Below are 20,169 nucleotides of genomic sequence, written 5' to 3' on the forward strand. Positions count from 1 at the left end.
CTCGCTCTGTTGCCAGGCTGGAGGGCAGTGGCCCGATCTCGGCTCACTGTGATCTCCGCCTCCTGGGTTCAAGCAATTCTCCTTCCTCAGCCTCCTGAGTAGCTGGGATTACAGACACGGGCCACCATGCCCAGCTAATTTTTGTATTTTTAGTAGAGACGGGGTTTCACCATGTTGGCCAGGATAGTCTTGATATTCTGACCCTTGTGATCTGCCCACCTGGGCCTCCCAAAGTGCTGGGATTACAGGTGTGAGCCACCGCGCCCGGCCTATATTTTTATATTTTATTTCATCTTATTTTATTGTGGTTATTAGAAACAGTGTCTTGCTCTGTCACCCAGGCTGGAGTACGGTGGCATGATCATAGCTCACTGCTCTGTCCATTTCCTGGCCTCCAGCGAACCTCCTGAGTAGTGGGACTATCGGCATGTGCCACCATGCCCAGCTAATCATCCATTTCTTTCTTGAGACGGAGTTTCGCTCTTGTTACCCAGGCTGGAGTGCCATGGCGTGATCTTAGCTCACTGCAACCTCCACCTCCTGGGTTCAGGCAATTCTCCTGTCTCAGCCTCCTGAGTAGCTGAGATTAGAGGCACGCGCCACCATGCCCAGCTAATTTTTTGTATTTTTAGTAGAGACGGGGTTTCACCGTGTCGACCAGGATGGTCTCGATCTCCTGACCTCGTGATCCACCCGCCTCAGCCTCCCAAAGTGCTGGGATTACAGGCTTGAGCCACCGCGCCCGGCTATTTCTTTCTTTTTTTAAAAACAAATTTTTTATTTGTTTATTTATTTTAATTTCTCCTACTGGAGGGAATCATTTGTTTCTTTTCAAGGGGATAGCTTACAGCCTTTTAGGGCATGGCCGGGAGCAGTTTTGCTTTCTGAAGGCTGAGTTTTTGGAGGATGTCATAAAGTTCATGTCTGCAGCTCACAGTGTCATTGCCTGTGTCCCCAACTCCATGTGCTGGCAGATGTGCTGCAAGGTGGGCAGGTGCCCTGTGTCTCTGAGATACCTTACCCGGCACTCCTAGCACTCCTCTGCAAGCTGTGCCCTGATCCTCCCTGCAGGGACTGGGGATTGGGTCTGTTCATCCAGAAGCAGGGATACCTGGCTGAGGGCACTTCTCTCCCTCTTCTCTTTGAATAGAGTGGCCACAAACCCGAAGGTGCGGGAGCAAGCGCGGCTGGAGCTGAGCTTTGTCAACTCAGACCTGCAGATCCTCAAGGAAGAGCTGGAGGGGCTGAACATCTCATTGGGGGTCTATCAGAACACAGAGTAAGTGGGAGCAGCGCACCTTCCAGAAGCCTCTGAGCCGGAGAGCCTGCCTGCCTTCAGGGTCTGCATAAAGAGGCCAGATGGGGTTCTAGACAGGGGAGTGGCAGCCCCCACTTTGGGAATTGAGAGAACCATCAGATTTGGGGTTGAGCAAGGTGCTAGACTGGAGGGGAGGAGCCCGTTTGTTCGGAAATACCTGCAGTGTTGGGCAAAAAGGCATCTGTGAGGCCAGGCACGGTGGCTCATGCTTGTAATCCCAGCACTTTGGGAGGCTGAGGCGGGTGGATCACCTGAGATCAAGGTTTGAAACCAGCCTGGCCAACATGGTGAAATCCTGTCTACTAAAAATACAAAAATTAGCCGGGTTTGGTGGCACATGCCTGTAATCCCAGCTTCTCAGAGGCTGAGGCAGGAGAATTGCTTGAACCTGGGACGTAGAGGTTGCAGTGAGCCAAGATCATGCCACTGCACAACAGCTAAGCCAACAGAGCAAGACTCTGCCTCACTGCAACTTCAAGCGATTCTCCCGCCTCAGCCTCCCAAAGTGATGGGATTACAGGTGTGAGCCTCCACGCCCAGCCTGCACTATTCTGTTTTCTAAGCAGATTGTTTCTTTCTTAGCACAGTTGATCTTTACACTCTTCTAGGAAGTAGGCAGGAAAGAAAGGACCTTATGGTGCAGATGGGAAAACTCTGGGAGGCCCAGGGTCATCCAGAGGGTGCTGTCAGTGCCACATTGGGGCTAGAGTGTCCTGGAGCTGGGACTCAGGACACTCGCTCCTCCTCTTCTCGTTGCCTGGACAGTTGCAAAAGCAAACCTTGCTTCCCGCCCTGCGTGGCTCGGAGGAGCCTGCAGCAGGATCCAGCTTTCCGTAACCCCGGGATGGGTCTCACCTGCCTATAGCACAGCTATGCCACAGAGCCTGGTTCAGCTTACAGCCACATTGTTCCCTTGCCCTGCCCAGCCTTCCTGGTCTTCTTGTGGGGCAGGGCTGAGAGGCCCAAGGAGGTCTCCTGTTACAGGTCAGGGAGGCAAATCCCTGTTTGCAAAACACAGCCTGAGCTCCGTTCACTTCCTGCTGGCCCAGCCCCTGGGAATGTAGGCAGAGGGAGCACTCCCCGGGCGGGCAGCCAGAGTTACTGAGTGAGGTGGTCGGCTCGGGGAGAGGGGGTGGATGGTGTCTGACCCTGGGCTGGAGGGCAGGTGCACTTAGGTGTCAGATGGGGCTCCTGCCCTGATGGCATCGCCTGTGCTGGTGGTGGGACACCTAGACACACCCCAAAGAAGAGGTGCCTACGAACCTTGAGTTGTGAATGTGGGGGTGTTGAAGAGCTGCCACAGCCGTGGTGCCCGCTGAGGGGAGCAGAGGAGGAGGGGGCGAGGAGCTGACAAAGGAGGCCCAGGGCAGCAGGGTGGTGTGCCCAGGTGGGAGCAGCAAGTGACCCAGGCACAGACACTGGCACACGACAGACTCTCAAACACAACTGCTGAAAGAAGCATCGAGACCGGGCCGGGCACGCTGGCTCCTACCTGTTATCCCAGCACGTTGGGAGGCCAAGGTGGGCAGATCACTTGAGATCAGAAGTTTGAGACCAGCCTGGCCAACATGGCAAAATCTCATCTCTACTAAAAAATATATATATACAAAAATTAGTCGGGTGTAGTGTCGCATACCTGTAATCCCAGCTACTCAAAGGGCTGGGGCAGGAGAATTGCTTGAAGCAGGGAGGTGGAGGTTGCAGTGAGCCGAATTGCGCCATTGCACTCCAGCCTGGGCGACAGAGCAAGACTCTGTCTCAAAAAAAAGGGAAGCATCGAGGCGTTGAGACTGGAAGATAAATCAGTGTCAAGACGCCAGGGACCTGATGTGTTAGGTGGCGTGGTCCAGATGTCTTAGGGAGCTGGGGTCAGTTTTAGAGCAGAGGGTGGGGTGTGACCAGAATCGTCCTTATGCAAAATGAGCCTGTGGGCTAGGTGAGTACTTGACGGGGTGAGGAGAGGGTGTGCGCCTTAGCTGGGCTGCTGGTGGGGCAAGGCTGTGGGGTGCACAGGGTTCCGATTGGGGGTGTTCGTATATACCTGTTGTGTTCCTCACAGGGAGGCATTTACGATTCCCCTGATTCCTCTTGGCCTGAAGGAAACGAAAGACGTCGACTTTTCAGTCGTCCTCAAGGTAAATCTCAAAGCATCAAACTCAGTGTTTAAAATGGAAATAGGCCATTGGCGGTGGTGCATGCCCGTAGTCCCAGTTACTTGGGAGGCTGAGGCGAGAGGATCGCTTGAGCCCAAGAGTTGGAGGCTGCAGTGAGTTGTGATCATGCCACTGTACTCCAGCCTGGGCAACAGAGTGAGACCCTGTCTTCAAAAAAAAAAAAAAGAAAAGAAAAGAAAAGAAAGAAAAAAATGGAAATAGAGAAAATATGTATCCCTTGCAATGAATGGCCTTAGGCTTAACAGGTAGAATCAGTTGATGCCTACAGAGTGACCCTGAGCCCCTTCTCAGCCAGCGACGTGGACGATTTGTACATCTATTCCTTCCATATTTTTGTTGTCGCCTTTGATGGCTTCTGAAGCTCCTCCTGGGTCTTGGGCAAGGCAGGTTGGAATCCCAGGCTGGCCTTCTCCAGGAGGCCAAGTCAGAGAGGATCCATCACAGATACGCTTTGAAATTTAAAACTTATATCCTCGTTTATGGATAGTATCTTTTTTTTTTCTTACATCGTGTAACCTATTTAGGTTATGTTTTGGGAAGAATAGCTGGAGTTTTTTTCTCTAACATTTTATTATGAAAATTTCCAAACTTCTCAAAAAAATGTTAAGAATTTTATAGCGAACCCCTGCGTACTCACTACGCAGATTCTTCTGAGAACGTACTGCTGTCATTGCTTCCTCACATAGCTGTCCGTCTATGCATTCTTGTGTCTGATAGGTTGGTTCAAAGGTCATTGTGGTTTTTGCCATTGAAAGTAATGGCTGAAGGCCAGGCACAGTGGCTCACACCTGTAATCCCAGCACTTTGGGAGGCTGAGGCAGGCGGATCACTTGAGCCCAGGAGTTTGAGACTAGCCTGGCCAACATGGTAAAACCCCCGTCTCTACCAAGCATATGGAACAGGCGTCCCCAAACTTTTTACACAGGGGGCCAGTTCACTGTCCCTCAGACCGTTGGAGGGCTGCCACATACTGTGCTCCTCTCACTGACCACCAATGAAAGAGGTGCCCCTTCCTGAACTGCGGCGGGGGGTCGGATAAATGGCCTCAGGGGGCCGCATGCAGCCCGCGGCCGTAGTTTGGGGACGCCTGATATAGAAGTTAGCCAGGCGGCCGGGCGCGGTGGCTCAAGCCTGTAATCCCAGCACTTTGGGAGGCCAAGGTGGGCGGATCACGAGGTCAAGAGATCGAGACCATCCTGGTCAACATGGTGAAACCCCGTCTCTACTAAAAATACAAAAAATTAGCTGGGCATGGTGGCACGTGTCTGTAATCCCAGCTACTCAGGAGGCTGAGGCAGGAGAATTGCCTGAACCCAGGAGGCGGAGGTTGCGGTGAGCCGAGATCGCGCCATTGCACTCCAGCCTGGGTAACGAGCGAAACTCCGCCTCAAAAAAAAAAACAAACAAAGAAGTTAGCCAGGCGTGGTAGTGCCTACCTGTAATCCCAGTTACTCAGGAGGCTGAGGCAGGTGAATCACTCCAACTTGGGAGATGGAGGCAGAGGTTGCAGGGAGTCGAAATTGCACCACTACCCTCCAGCCTGGGCGACAGAGTAAGACCCCGTCTCAAAAAGAAAAAAAAAATAGCTGGGCATAGTGGCATACACCTGTAATCCCAGTTACTCGGGAGGCTGAGCATGAGAGAATCACATGCAGCCAGTAGGCAGAGAATGTCGTGAGCCAAGATTGTGCCACTGCACTCCAGCCGGGCAACGGGCTGAACAGAGTGAAATTGGGTCTCAAAAACAAAAAATAATAATAATAAAATAAAAACCAAAAAAAAAAAAAAAAGAAAATAATGGCTAATATCAGTCTGTCTTATTTTTGTGATGCAATTTTAAAGGAAATCAAAGATGTCACTTCACTCCCCTTAAATATTTGAATAACCAGAGTCTTTGCTTATGTGTCCCCCTGCCCCATTCCTGGGTATCTGGACTCCTCTGTTCGGCAGATCCTCAGAGGCCCACCTGTGCCTGGCCCTGTGCTGAGTGCCAGAAGTGCCACGAGCCCTGCCGGCGGGCCCATGGGTCATTCAGGTGGGAAGTGGGATAGGTGCTCCAGTGGAGCACCCAGGAAAGACCATGCCTCCAAGCTGGGTCCAGGAGACCGTCCTGTGCCTAGAATACCCTCCTCTGCCTTCTCTCCTCAACTCCATCAGTTCCAGTTTTTAGCCAGTTGCCTCCAGCTTCCATCAAGGAGGGGAAAGGGGATGAAGTGCAAGGTGACCCAACTTTGTGCCACACAGCCCAGGCATCAGTTATAGGAATTCATCATAGCATCGCGAAAATTGCTTCAAAGAAATCTTTTACGTTCTTTTTTTTTTTCTTTTTTCTTTTGAGACAAGGTCTGACTCTGTCGCCCAGGCCGGCATGCAGTGGCATGATCTCGGCTCACTGCAACCTCTGCCTCCTGGGCTCAGGTGATCCTCCCACTTCAGCCTGCTAAGTAGCTGGCATTACAGGCGTATACCACCATACCTGGATAATTTTTGTATTTCTCTTTCTTTTCTTTTCTTTTTTTTTTTTTTTTTTTTGAGACCGAGTTTCACTCTTGTTACCCAGGCTGGAATGCAATGGCACAATCTCGGCTCACCGCAACCTCCGGCTCCTGGGTTCAGGCAATTCTCCTGCCTCAGCCTCCTGAGTAGCTGGAATTACAGGCATGCACCACCATACCCAGGTAATTTTGTATTTTTAGTAGAGATGGGCTTTCTCCATGTTGGTCTGGCTGGTCTCAAACTCCTGACCTCAGGTGATCCGTCCGCCTTGGCCTCCGAAAGTGCTGGGATTATAGGTGTGAGCCACCACGTCTGACCAATTTTTGTATTTTTCATAGAGACAGAGTTTCCCACTGTTGCCCAGTCTTAAACTCCTGGGTTCAAGCAATTCTCCCACCTTGACCTCCCAAAGTGGGGGGATTACAGGCATGAGCCACTGTGAGAATACTGTGCCCGGCTTATTTTACTTCCCATGATAATCCTGTTAGTTGGCTCATCTTGAACTATTAGTTTAGAAAAGAAAACATGGCATTTTGACAGCTACTTTTTTTTCTTTTTTTTTTTTTTTTGAGATGGAATTTCAGCTCTTGTTGCCCAGGCTGGAGTGCAATGATGTGATCTCGGCTCACGGCAGCCTCTGCCTCCTGGGTTCAAGTGATTCTCCTGCTTCAGCCTCCCGAGTAGCTGGGATTACAGGCACCCACCACCATGCCTGGCTAATTTTTGTATTTTTAGTAGAGACGAGATTTCACCCTGTTGGCCAGCCTGGTCTCGAACTCCTGACCTCAAGGGATCCACCTGCCTCAGCCTCCCAAAGTGTTGGGATTACAGGTGTGAGCCACCATGCCCAGCTGCTTTTGTTTTATTGTAAGGAAATAGGGCCAGAGGCAGTGGCTCACACCTTTAGTCCCAGCTATTTGGGAGGCTGAGGTGGGAGGATTGCTTGAGCCCAAGTCCTTGAGGCTTCAGTCAGCTGTAATTGAGCCACTGCACTCCATCCTGGAAAACAGAATGATACCCTGTCTCCAAACACACACACACACACACACATACACACACACAGTCATTTTTTGAATCAGTGAATGAAATCACGTATATTCTTCAGTAACGTTTGATAGTTGTCTGCTTAATTGTATTAATTTTATCCCTCAAAATGTACTTTTGCTGCTATTGTGAAAGGTATTGTTTCTCAGTTAAGGTTTTTTTTTTTTTTTTTTTTGAGACAGTCTCACTGTGTCACCCAGGCTGGAGTGAAATGGTGCAATCTCAGCTCACTGCAATCTCTGCCCCCCAGATTCAAGTGATTCTCCTGCCTCAGCCTACTGGGTAGCTGGGATATCAGGCCCCTGCCACCATACTCAGCTAATTCTTTGTATTTTTAGTAGAGATGGGGTTTCACTGTGTTAGCCAGGATGGTCTTGATCTCCTGACCTTGTGATCTGCTGGGATAATAGGCATCAGCCACCGTGCCCGGCCTACAAAGACATTTTTAAGCAAAAAATTAACTTTAACTCCATCACATGCCATGGCAGCCATGGTTCTGGAGCCTTCAGTAATGGAGTTGTTACTGAAGCAAGACAACATTTAAAAACCTGGGCGCAGGGCGCAGTGGCTCATACCTGTAATCCCAGCACTTTGGGAAACCGAGGCAGATGGAGTTCGAGACCAGCCTGGGCAATGTGGCAAAACCCTGTCTCTACTAAAAATACACAAATTAGCAGTGCGTGGTGGCGCATGCTCATAATCCCAGCTACTTGGGAGGCTGAGGCACGAGAATAGCTTGAGCCTGGGAGGTAGAGGTTGCAGTGAGCTGAGATCGCAACATTGCATTCCAGTCTGGGCAATGGGAGTGAAACTCTGTTTTTGTTTTTGTTTTTTTAAATAATAATAATTATTATTATAATTATTATTATTATTTAAGATGGGGTTTCACCGTATTGGTCAGGCTGGTCTTGAACTCCTGACCTCAGGTGATCTGCCCACCTCAGCCTCCCAAAGTGCTGGGATTACAAGCGAGAGCCACCGTGCCCAGCTTGTTGTGTTTTGTTTTAAAAAACAAACAAACAAAATCTATGGCCAGGAGCGGCAGCTGACACCTGTTATCCCTGTACTTTGGGAGGCTGAGGCAGGTGGATCACCTGAGGTCAGGAGTTTGAGACCAGCCTGGCCAATAGAGTGCAATTCTGTCTCTACTAAAAATATAACAATTAGCTGGACGTTGTGGTGGGCACCTGTAATCCCAGCTGCTTGGGAGGCTGAGACAGGAGAATTGCATGAACCCGGGAGGTGGAGGTTGCAGTGAGTGAAGATTGTGCCACTGTACTCCAGCCTGTGCTACACAGCGAGACTCTGTATTTAAAAAAAAAAAAAAAAAAAAAAAAACTGCATAAAATTAAGAAAATAAATTCTGCCTCTTTGAAAATCGCTACGGTGTTCAATGTCCTATAAGTTTTTCTTCATTCTGCCTTTTTAAAAATGGGGTCACAATTGACATATTACTGTTAGGCACATATATGGTTTTCAGTCACATTTTATAGTATCTAACCTCATTTGTCTTAAAGGATTTTATCCTGGAGCATTACAGTGAAGATGGCTATTTATATGAAGATGAAATCGCAGATCTTATGGATCTGAGACAAGTAAGTTCTTGTGTGCAGCAGAGAGGGGAGGGTGGCTTTTCTGAGTCTTCAGGATACCCCATTATTGCATGCTTGTGAATTGCAGGTGGATGGAGGTGATGGTTGGGGGTGCTGGAATCACCCATTCCACTTGCTTCATAAGAAAACCATAGAATTCTTCCCATAAAAAAAGCAAACTGATAGTGGAAAAAAAAGAAAAAAGAAAAAAAAAAAACACAGAAGGGGCTGGGCACGGTGGCTCACACTTGTAATCCCAGCACTTTGGGAGGCCAAGGTGGGCGGATCATGAGGTCAGGAGTTCGAGACTAGCCTGGACAACATAGTGAAACCCTGTCTGTACTAAAATACAAAAAATTAGCTGGGTGTGGTGGCAGATGCTTGTAATCCCAGCTACTCAGGAGGCCGATGGGGGAGAATTGGTTAAACCTAGGAGGCAGAGGTTGCAATGAGCCAAGATTGTACCATTGCACTCCAGCCTGGGCGACAGAGCAAGACTGTCTCAAAAAACAAACAAAAAACAAACAAACAAACAAAAAAGGCCGGTCATGGTGGTTCATGCCTGTAATCCAAGCACTTTGGAGGCCAGGGCAGGCGGATCACCTGAGGTTGGGAGTTTAAGACCAGCCTGACCAACATGGTGAAACTCCGTCTTTATTTAAAAAAAAAAAAAAGAAAAAAGAAAAAAAACAAAAACAGAACAAAGAAAACCATAGCAGGGGTCCAGGTGGGGTGCCTCATGCCTGTAATCCCAGCACTTTGGGAGGTCAAGGCAGGCAGATCACCTGAGGTCAGGAGTTCGAGACCAGCCTGGCCAACATTGTAATTTTGTAGAAATACAAAAATTAGCTAGGCATGGTGGTGCATGCCTGTAATCCCAGCACTTTTGGAGGCTGAAGCAGGTAGATCACCCGAGGTCAGCAGTTTAAGACCAAACTGGCCACCAACATGGCAAAACCCTGTTTCTACTAAAAATATAAAAATTAGCTGGGCATGGTGCTGCACTCCTGTAGTCCTAGCTACTCGGGAGGCTGAGGCACGAGAATCACTTGAACTCGAGGGGTGGAGGTTGCAGTGAGCCAAGATCATGCCACTGCACTCTAGCTTGGGTGACAAAGTGAGACTCTGAGTCAAAATAAAAGGAAAACCATAGAAGGGGAGAGACCAGGGATGGGGCTGGATTCCAGGATTTCTGAATTCCTCGCAGATTCTTTCCACCCTTCCTATAGTTCATGATGCCTGCAGCGAGGTCATCATACTGCAGAAATAGTTACAGACACCTGCTGGTGTGTGCAAGGCACCTTCCGGGAAGGGCCGTCAGCTGTGTCCTCCTCTGATCCTGCCCTCTGGGGTTCTTTTCCTTGCAGGCTTGTCGGACACCCAGCCGGGATGAGGCTGGGGTGGAACTGCTGATGACATACTTCATCCAGCTGGGCTTCGTCGAGAGTCGATTCTTTCCACCCACGCGGCAGATGGGACTCCTGTTCACCTGGTAGGTGCCTGAGGTCTGTGCTGGCGCTTCACGTGCCACAGCAGCCACAGTTTTGGAGCCTCAGCATCACAGATGCCCCTCTGTGGGTGCTCCCGCGTACCTCAGCCCCCTTTGCTATCTTGCATTTATCTGGGGGAAGTCTAAAAAAATGTCAATACGTTGGTATTTATTTATGAAGGGGATCTGGGCAGAGATGGCTCCAACAGACTGTGGCCTCTTGCTTCTCAGAAAAAAGGAGCCAAGGAGAAGACATTTTTTCTTGCTCGTTGTATCTTTGGGAAGCACGGGGGGCTCTGAGGTGAAATTAGCCAGAAGCAAGATTCTTGTCTCAGATTAGACAGGGGCATGCATGTGTATGTGTGAGTGAGAGAGAGAGAGAGAAAAAATAAGGTTTTGTACAATGAGACAAAAGCACCAAACAAATAGATCAGGTTTCATTTGAAATGGGTTCTTGCTATGTTGCACAGGCTGGTTTTGAATTCCTGGGCTCAGGTGATCCTTCTGCCTCAGCCTCCTGAGTAGTGGGACCACAGGCATGAGCCACATACTCAGCTTTGATCAGATTTTTTTAAATGTAAGCAGAATATTTGATTCTTTTCCCCAATTGCTATTTCCAGATGGGATCAGGCATGTCAGGGTGGTATGACCTTAGATCCATTCGGTATTTTCAAAGATTAGTATAGTTCAAATACTTTGGAGGCTGAGTGCAGTGGTTCCTGCCTGTAATCCCAGCACTTGGGGAGGCTGAGGTGGGCAGATCACTTGAGCCCAGGAGTTCGAGACCAGCCTGGGCAACGTGGCAAAACCCTGTATCTAGAAACAATACAAAAATTTGCTGGATAAGGTGGTATACATCTGTAGTTCCAGCTACTTGGGAGTCTGTGTCAGGTGAATCACTTGAGCCTGGAAGGTGGACGTTGCAGTGGGTGGAGATCCCACCACTGCACTCCAGCCTGGGTGAAAGGAATGAAACTGTTTCAAAAAAGAAAACAACTTAAAAAAAGATACTTTGGAGATGGTGCACCCTTTCTCTGAGTGTCCTTAGGAGTGTCAGTGAAAGAACACCTCCTAGTAGGTCAGGGGCGTATCAGAATTAAAATTTTCCACAGCGGATGGATGGCTACTGATGCCTACCTGGAGCAGGTAGGTGACTTTTCATAAAAATGCAGCGGGCTGTCTGCGTGGCTGAAAGGGTGAAAGGTGGTTTCTCCTTAGTCATGAATTAGGGAGAAGGTGTCTGCACACCCCCTGGTCCATGAGTGAACTTTAAAACAAGTCCTAGGGCCAAGCCCAGTGGCTCACGCCTGTAGTCCTGGCACTTTGGGAGGCTGAGGTGGGTGGATCACCTGAGGTTAGGAATTTGAGACCAGCTTGACCAACATGGCAAAACCCCGTCTCTACTAAAAATATAAAAATTAGCCGGGCGTGGTGGCAGGCCCTTATAATTCCAGCTACTTGGGAAAGCTGTGGCAGGAGAGTTGATTGAACCCCAGAGACGGAGGCTGCAGTGAGCTGAGATGGTGCCACTTCACTTTAGCCTGGGCACAAGAGCGAAACTCTGTCTCAATCAATCAATCAATCAATCAATCAATAAAACAAGTCCTAGGCTGGGTATGGTGGCTCACATCTGTAATCCTCGCATGTTAGGAGGCCAAGGTGGGTATATCGCTTGAGCCCAGGAGTTTTGAGACCACTCTAGGCAACACAGTGAGACCCCATCTCTGCAAAATAATTAGGGAAAATTTGCTGGGCATGGGTAGTGCATGCCTGTAGACCCAGCTACTTGGGAGGCTCAGCTGGGAGGATCGCTTTTAAGTCCATGAGGTCGAGGCTGCAGTGAGTCATGATCGCGCCACTGCACTCCAGCCTAACCAACAGATGAGACTTTGTCTGAAAAAATAAATAAGTAAGACAAATCCTGAGTTTTTAGATTTCAGGAAAAATTATGAGGGGTTAGTAATTACCGTATTTCATTTAGGAGGAACTATATATATGTGTGTCTATGTGTGTGTGTACATACATATACATACACATATACACACACACTTTTTCTTTTTTTTTTTTTTTTTTAATCTGACTCTGTCACCCAGGCTGGAGTGTAGTGGTGTGATCTTGGCTCAATGCAACCTCCACCTCCCAGGATCAAACTATCCTCCCACCTCAGACTCCCAAGTAGGGATTAAAGGCACATGCCACCACACCCAGCTAATTTTTTTGTATTTTTGGTAGAGACAGGTTTCACTATATTGCCCAGGCTGGTATTGAACTCTTGAGCTCAAGCCATCTACCCACCTTGGCCTCTAAAGTGTTGGGATTACAGGCATTAGCCACCATGCCTGGTCCACATTTTTTTTTTTTTTTTTTTTGCAACGGAGTCTCGCTCTGTTGCCCACGCTGGAGTGCAGTGGCATGACCTCAGCTCACTGCAACCTCCGACTCCTGGGTTCAAGTGGTTCTCCTACCTCAGCCATTCAAGTAGCTGGAATTACAAGCATGTGCCGCCATGCCTGGCTAATTTTCGTATTTTTAGTCGAGATGGGGTTTCACCATGTTAGTCAGGCTGGTCTTGAACTCCTGACCTCAGGTGATCTGCCCACCTCAAGTTCCAGAAGTGTTGTGATTATAGTGTGAGCCACCGTGCTTGACCTTTTTCTTTTTAAAGATGGGCATTATTTAGAGTGGCACTTTCTTTTTTCTTACAAAGACTGGGTCTTGCTGTGTTGCTCAGGCTGTTGAACTCCTGGAATCAAGCAGTCTGCCCACCTCAGCCTCTCAAAATGCTAGGATTACAGGCATGAGCCACTGCACTGGCCTGGTACTTGTTTTTTGTTTTGTTTTGTTTTTGTTTTTGTTTTTTTGAAATAGAGTCTCACTCTGTTGCCCAGGCTGGAGTGCAATGGTGTCCTCTGGGCTCACTGCATCCTCTGCCTCCTGGGTTTAAGCAATTCTCCTGCCTCAGCCTCCCAACTAGCTGGGATTACAGGTACGCACTACCATTCCCAGCTAATTTTTGTATTTTTCACTAGAGATGGGGTTTCATCATGTTGGTCAGGCTGGTCTCGAACCCCTGACCTTGTGATCCACCCGCCTCAGCCTCCCAAAATACTGGGATTACAGGCATGAGCCACCATGCCTGGCTTGGCCTGGTACATTTTTTAAATAAGAGGAACTTACCTGACACATGATTATCACCCAGAGTCCATAGTTTGCATTAGGATTCATTCTTGTGTGTGCGTATTCTGTGGCTTTTAGTCAACGTAGAATGACAGTGGTCCACCTTTGCAGTGTCCTACAGAAGAGTTTCACTGCTGGAAAAATCCTCTGTGCTCTGCCTGTTCCTCCCTCCCTCTCCCTAAATCCTGGCAATTCCTGATCTTTCTTCTGTCTCCAGGGTTTTGCCTTTTCCAGAGTGCTGGAATCTTACAGTGTGCTGTACGATAGATAGCAGTGTTCAGGTTGGCTTCTTTCACTTAGTAATGTTTGTTTTTAAAAAAAAAAAAAAAAAAAAGATGGGGTTTCACCATGTTGGTCAGGCTGGTCTTGAACTCCCGACCTCAGTTGATCTGCCCACCGTGGCCTTCAAAGTGCTTGGATTACAGGTGTGAGCCACCACGCCTGGCCCACTTCGTAATGTTTCTTCTGCATCTTTTCATGGCTCGCTGGCTCATTTCTCCATTTTTAGCGCTAATATTCCATTGTCTGGATGTCCCGCGGTGTGTTTATCTGGTCACCTGCTGGAGGATGCCCTGGTTGGGAAACCTTATTTTTGCGTGTGGCTGTGGCAGTCAGTGTGATTAGTCCTGTCATCTTGCTTGGAAACAGAAGCCTCATTGCATGTGCATTCTGGAATTTTATTATTGAAATGAGGTTTTTTTGGCTGCTGTTGTTGAGACGGAGTCTTACTCTGCCACCCAGGCTGGAGCGCCGCGGTGCAATCTCGGTTCTCTGCAACCTACGCTTCCCGGGTTCAAGCAATTCTCCCACCTCAGCCCCCTGAGTAGCTGGGATTACAGGTACCAGCCACCACACCTGGCTAATTTTTGTATTTTTAGTGAAGACTGACTGAGTTTTACCAAGTTGGCCAGACTGGCCTCGAACCTCTGACCTCAGGTGATTCACTTGCTTCGGCCTGCCAAAGTCTTGGGATTACAGGCATTGGCCACAGTACCCAGGCAACCCAGGAGTTTGACAACAGCTTGGGTAACATAGTGAGACCCCCATCTCTAAAAAAATTAAAAAGATTAGGGAGGTATGGTGGCATGTACCTGTAGTCCCAGCTATTCTCATGAGGCTGAGGTGGGAGGATCACTTCAGCTCTAAATTTGGAGGCTGTAGTAAGCTATGATCATGCCACTGTACTCCAGCCTGGGCAACAGAGTGAGATCCTGACTCTTCCTCTTTTTTCTTTTTGTTATTTTTGGAGAGAGTCTCACTCTGTCACCAGCCTGGAGTACAGTGTCACGATCTTGGCTCACTGCAACCTCTACCTCCTGGGTTCAAGCGATTCTCCTGCCTCAGCCACCCAAGTAGCTGGAACTACAGGCCCGGTCCACCGCGCCCAGATAATTTTTTGTATTTTTAGTAGAGATGGGGTTCCACCACGTTGGCCAGGATGGTCTTGGTCTCTTGACTTCATGATCCACCTGCCTGGGCCTCCCAAGGTGCTGGGATTACAGGTGTGAGCCACCGTACCCGGCCACGATCCTGACTCTTTAAAAATAAAAATAAAAAGAATTTTTTTTGCGTGCACACAAAAGTAGCGTTAACTAGCCAAGTAATCTGTAGTCTCGGAATGCATTTCTTTCACATAGGTACGACTCCCTCACTGGGGTTCCTGTCAGCCAGCAGAACCTGCTGCTGGAGAAGGCCAGTGTCCTCTTTAACACTGGGGCCCTCTATACCCAGATCGGGACCCGGTGCAATCGGCAGACGCAGGCTGGGCTGGAGAGTGCCATAGACGCCTTTCGGAGAGCTGCAGGTATGTCTCCTCTAGGGCTGCCTGGACAGAGCCTGGGGCCTGCCCAGGGCATCAGGGGACCCCCCCCCCCACCACTGAAGAGTCTGCAGGTCATCCCTCTCAAGGGCCAAACTAGTCTCCATCACTGATGTAACTCCCCATTAAGAAACTTGCTCAGTGATTCAAACCTGATGGCTGATGCACGTGGTGAATCCTGTGGCTGACAATGAATCTTTTCCGAACAAGTGGCCCTTGGGATGGCAGTGCATTGACTGTTTCAACACCTTCATGAAGATCAGAAGAACTTTTCTCAAACAGTGAAACTGTAGGCTTCTTTTTCTTGTATTAGGTGTACCTTATCAGTATATGTTACTCTCTGTGCCCTTTATATCACCTGCATTCTGCCAACTTCTCCAGCTTGTGGTGGGTGATCTCAACCCTTTGTCAAGTGAGGCGTTCGAAGGATGTCTCGTAGCCCAGGTCCCTTATTCTGGGAACTATCTTTATTTTATTTATTTTATTTAGAGATAGAGTCTCCCTCTTGTCACCCCAGCTGAAGTGCAGTGGCACAATCTCCAGTCACTGCAGCCTCTGCTTACTGGGTTCAAGCTATTCTCCTGCCTCAGCCTCCCAAGTAGCTGGGGTTACAGGCACCCGCCACCATGCCCGGCTAATTTTTGTATTTTCAGTAGAGGTAAGGTTTCCCCATGTTCACCAGGCTGGCCTCGAACTCCTAACCTCAAGTGATCTGCCCGCCTTGGTCTCCAAAGTGCTGGAATTACAGGCGTGAGTCACTGTACCCAGCCTTTATTTTATTTTTGAGACGGAGTCTCACTCACTCTATCGCCTGGGCTGGAGTGCAGTAGTGAGAGCTCAGCTTACTATAACCTCCACCTCCCAGGTTTAAGCAATTCTTCTGCCTCAGCCTCCCAAGTAGCTGGGACTACAGGCACACATCACCACGCCCAGCTAATTTTTTGTTTTTGTTTTTTTTTTTTTGAGATGGAGTTTCACTCTGTCGCCAGGCTGGAGTACAGTGGCAGAATCTTGACTCACTGCAACCTCCGCCTCCTGGATTCAAGCGATTCTTGTGCCTCAGCCTCCCAAGTAGCTGGGATTATAGGCATGCACCACCACACCCAGCTAATTTTTGTATTTGTAATAGAGATGGGGTTTCACCGTGTTGGCCAGGCTGGTCTCGAACTCCTGACCTCAGATGATCCACCCTCCTCAACCTCGCAAAGTGCTGGGATTACAGCTTCTGGGGACTTTCAGTTGCTTTTCCCATTTTAACCTCTTTTTTCCCAGCCACTCACTGAGGAAACTTAGTATGAGAAAGAGGTGCTGGGTAGAGGAGAAAAGCAGCCGAGTGCCTACACATATAGAGGATGGGGGTCACGAGACCCAGTGCTGTGGGTGAGCCTGGTGCGGCTCACACATGCCCATGGGTTCTGCCTTGCTCACCTATAGCAGGGCCTGTGTCTGGGTCAGACTCTGCATGGGGATGTATGCAAGAGCAGGGCACAGTGCAGACTACAGTGTAGCTCCCACGTCCTCACGTTAGCGCTATGGCGTGTTGCCTTCTGGGCTGACCATCAACATTCTGCTTAGGGGTGTGAGCTCCTTCCACCTGTGTAGATCATTGTCTGATATCACTTTGCCCTGCAAGCTCCTGAAGAACCGTAGCTTTGCCACTTTGACTCATTGTGGAATCTCTGCTGCTAAAATGCTTGGTCCTACCAGCCTGGGCCACATTGCAAGACCCTGTCTCTACAAAATATTTAAAAATTAAGCAGGCACAGTGGTGCATGCCCATGGTCCCAGCTACTCCAGAGACTAAGATGTGAGGATCACTGAAGACCAGGAGTTGGAGGCTGCAGTGAGCTATGATTGCACCACAGCGCTTCAGCCTGGGTGACACAGTGGGACACCATCCCTAAAAAAAATTTTTTTTAATTAAAAAATAGGCTGGGTGCAGTGGCTCATGCCTGTAATCCCAGCATTTTGGGAGGCTGAGGTGGGTGGATTGCTGGAGCCCAAGAGTTTGAGATCAGCCTGGGCAACATGGCGAAACTCCATCTCTACAAAAAGTACAAAATTAGCTGGGAGTGGTGGTGCATTGCCTGTAGTTTCAGCTACTTGGGAGGCTGAGTTGGGAGGATCAGCTGAGGTTGTGATAAGCCAAGATTGTGCCATTGCACTCCAGCCTGGGCAACAGAGCAAGACCCTGTCTCAAAAAATGGTTATTTAAAAAAATAAAAGGTTGGTCTCTTGGGATGAAGCGATGTGCTCAGAGTCTAAGTACGAGTCAATTTCTTTTGCTGTAAATCTTTTTTCTGGACTCATGTTTCTGAGGAATCTTAGGCAGGCACGCTTGTGTCCTGTCTCCAAGATTACAGCAGTGGAGACGAACTGTAGACAAAATGAAGCAAGCAGAACAGTGCGGGGTGTGAGAGAACCCCCGGGGAGCTCACAAGCAGCAGGTGCCCTCCCTCTGCAGGGCTGGGTTTTGGTTTTTTTTTGCTCAGCAACAAAACCAGAGGAACCAGTTAGATGAGATTCATGTCAGAGATTCTATTTCACTTACAGATTGATTGTCAGCTAGTGCTTCAAACAGTTAATTTTCTAAACTATAAAGAAGCCAGTGGAGGGCTGCAGCATGAAAATTTCCGTTGGAGTGCACGGGCTGAATTTTTTTTTTTTTTTTTTTTTTTTTTTTTTTTTTTTTTTTTTTTTTTTTTTTGAGTTGGAGTCTCACTCTGTCCCCCAAGCTGGAGTGCAGTGGTGAGATCTCAGCTCACTGCAACCTCCGCCTCCCAGGCTCAAGCGATTCTCCTACCTCAGCCTCTTGAGTAGCTGGGATTACAGGTGTGTACCACCATACCTGGCTAATTTTTATAATTTTCGTAGAGACAGGGTTTTGCCACGTTGGCTAGGCTGCTCTCGAACTCCTGACCTCAAGTGATCCGCCCACCTTGGCCTCCCAAAGTACTGGGATTACAGGCATGAGCCACCTTGCCTGGCCAGAATAGATCTTCCTTGAGGTCCAAGGGAAAAGCCCTGCACTGCTGAATAACTCAGGCTTTATGTGTGAGCCTGGCCCCCTGTGAGCCCCTCAGTCAGTTCTTCTGCCTGCTGTCTGGTTTCACCTCCATGCCCGTCATAATGGAATTTTGTCCCAGGTGACACAGGAGTTGAGGGAACAGGCTGGTTTTTTTGTTTGTTTGTTTGTTTGTTTGTTTTTTTAACTCAATAGAAATGTGTTTCAGAACATAATCCAGTTTTTTTGTTTGTTTGTTTTGTTTTGTTTTGTTTGTATTTTTAAAACCAGAACATTTATTGTGTGACTAATCGGTGAAATTCTTAAGATGAACTGGATGCTGCAACAGCTGCCCTCTTGGCTTTAGGTGTTGTTCCCTCACGGAATCCATGCCTGAATCTGCGATATACAATTTTTAGGTGCCTCATTCGACCAGTCCCGGTGGTATTTCGTCTTTTAGCCTTGGCACTCCAGTTACACTTTCTCTTGCGCTTGGCAGGGTAGCCACATTTGCCGCAGGTCGACTTCTGAAGGTGGTAGGCCTTAGAGCCACAGCAGCGGCACAACGTGTGCGTCTTATTACGACGCTTCCCAAATGATGACATTCCCTTCGTCATCCTGCTTCTGCGACCCGGACCAGAAACCATAATCCAGTTTTTAAAAATTATGTTAAAAGGCGGGGTGGGGTGGCTCACACCTGAAATCCCAACAGTTTGGGAGGCCAAGGTGGGCGGATCATCAGGTCAGTAGTTCAAGACCAGCCTGACCAACATGGAGAAACCCCGTCTCTACTAAAATACAAAAATTAGCTGGATGTGGTGGTGTGTGCCTGTAATCCCAGCTACTCTGGAGGCTGCGCCAGGATAATCACTTGAACCCAGGAGGCAGAGGTCACAGTGAGCCAAGTTTGTGCCACTGTACTCCAGCCTGGGCAACAGAGCGAGACTCTATCTCAAAAAACAAAAAAAATTGTGTTAAAAAAATTGTGTGTGTGTGTGTGTGGTGTGTGTGTGTGTGTGTGTATTTTTATATATATGGAGAACTATTTTAACTTTTTAAAATTATGATAAAATACACTTAACATGAAATTATCATTTAATTATTTTATTAAATTTTTAATTATCCTACCAACCAGAAGCACATTTTAACCACTTTTAAGTGTGGAGTTCATTGGCATTACGTACATTCATATATTCATACATTCATAGTGTTGTGCAGCCATTACCACTAAATATGTCCAGAGCTTAAAAAAAATTTCTTTTTGGTTAGGCAAAGTGGCTCACACCTATAAGCCCAGCACTTTGGGAGGCTGAGTCAGGAGGATCATTTGAGTCCAGGAGTTGGAGACCAGCCTAGGCAACATAGGGAGACCCCCATCGGTATAAAAAATGTAAAAATTAGCTGGGTGTGGGTTAGTGCATGCCTGTAGTCCCAGCTCTTCTGCTTGAGCCTAGGAGTTCGAGGCTGCAGTGAGCCCTAATCGTGCCACTGCACTCCAGCCTGGACAACAGAGCATGACCTTGTCTCAAAAATAAAGAAAATAAATACATTTAAAATATATATATATTTTTGCCAGGCGTGGTGGCTCACACCTGTAATCCCAGCACTTTGGGAGGCCGAGGCGGGTGGATCACAAGGTCAGGAGATTGAGACCATCCTGGTCAACATGGTGAAACCCCATCTCTACTAAAAATACAAAAAATTAGCTGGGCATGGTGGCACATGCCTGTAATCTCAGCTACTCAGGAGGCTGAGGCAGGAGAATTGCCTGAACCCAGGAGGCGGAGGTTGCGGTAAGCCGAGATTGCGCCATTGCACTCCGGCCTGGGTAACAAGAGTGAAACTCTGTCTCAAAAAAAAAAAAAAAAAATTAAAAAATTTAAAAAAATATACATTTTTTTTATTTTTTAAGAGACAGGAATCTTAGTATGTTGCCCAGTCTGGTCTTGAACTCCTAATGTCAAGCAATCCTCCCACCTCGGCCTCCCTTGTAGCTGGGATTACAGGTGGTAGCCACTGGGTGCAGCTCTCTCCAGAACTTTTTCATCATCCAGAC

The 20,169-nt window shown here is 48.3% G+C and overlaps 1 protein-coding gene and 1 pseudogene across 1 annotated transcript in view; one reads left to right on the forward strand and one right to left on the reverse strand.

The window, feature by feature from the left end:
- The window catches only part of RHPN2 (rhophilin Rho GTPase binding protein 2), a 79,942-nt gene that overhangs the window by 37,921 nt on the left and 21,852 nt on the right, over nt 1-20,169 (forward strand). Inside the window, exons 3-7 of the mRNA XM_003937316.4 lie at nt 1,151-1,279; nt 3,378-3,453; nt 8,550-8,627; nt 9,992-10,116; nt 14,928-15,094. Of these exons, the coding sequence (XP_003937365.1) occupies nt 1,151-1,279; nt 3,378-3,453; nt 8,550-8,627; nt 9,992-10,116; nt 14,928-15,094 (575 nt within the window). The remainder of the gene's footprint in view (nt 1-1,150; nt 1,280-3,377; nt 3,454-8,549; nt 8,628-9,991; nt 10,117-14,927; nt 15,095-20,169) is intronic.
- Nucleotides 18,394-18,745, reverse strand: LOC120362810 (large ribosomal subunit protein eL37 pseudogene; annotated as a pseudogene).

Source organism: Saimiri boliviensis, chromosome 14, assembly GCF_048565385.1.
Source record: "Saimiri boliviensis isolate mSaiBol1 chromosome 14, mSaiBol1.pri, whole genome shotgun sequence".
Taxonomy (NCBI): Eukaryota; Metazoa; Chordata; class Mammalia; order Primates; family Cebidae; genus Saimiri; species Saimiri boliviensis.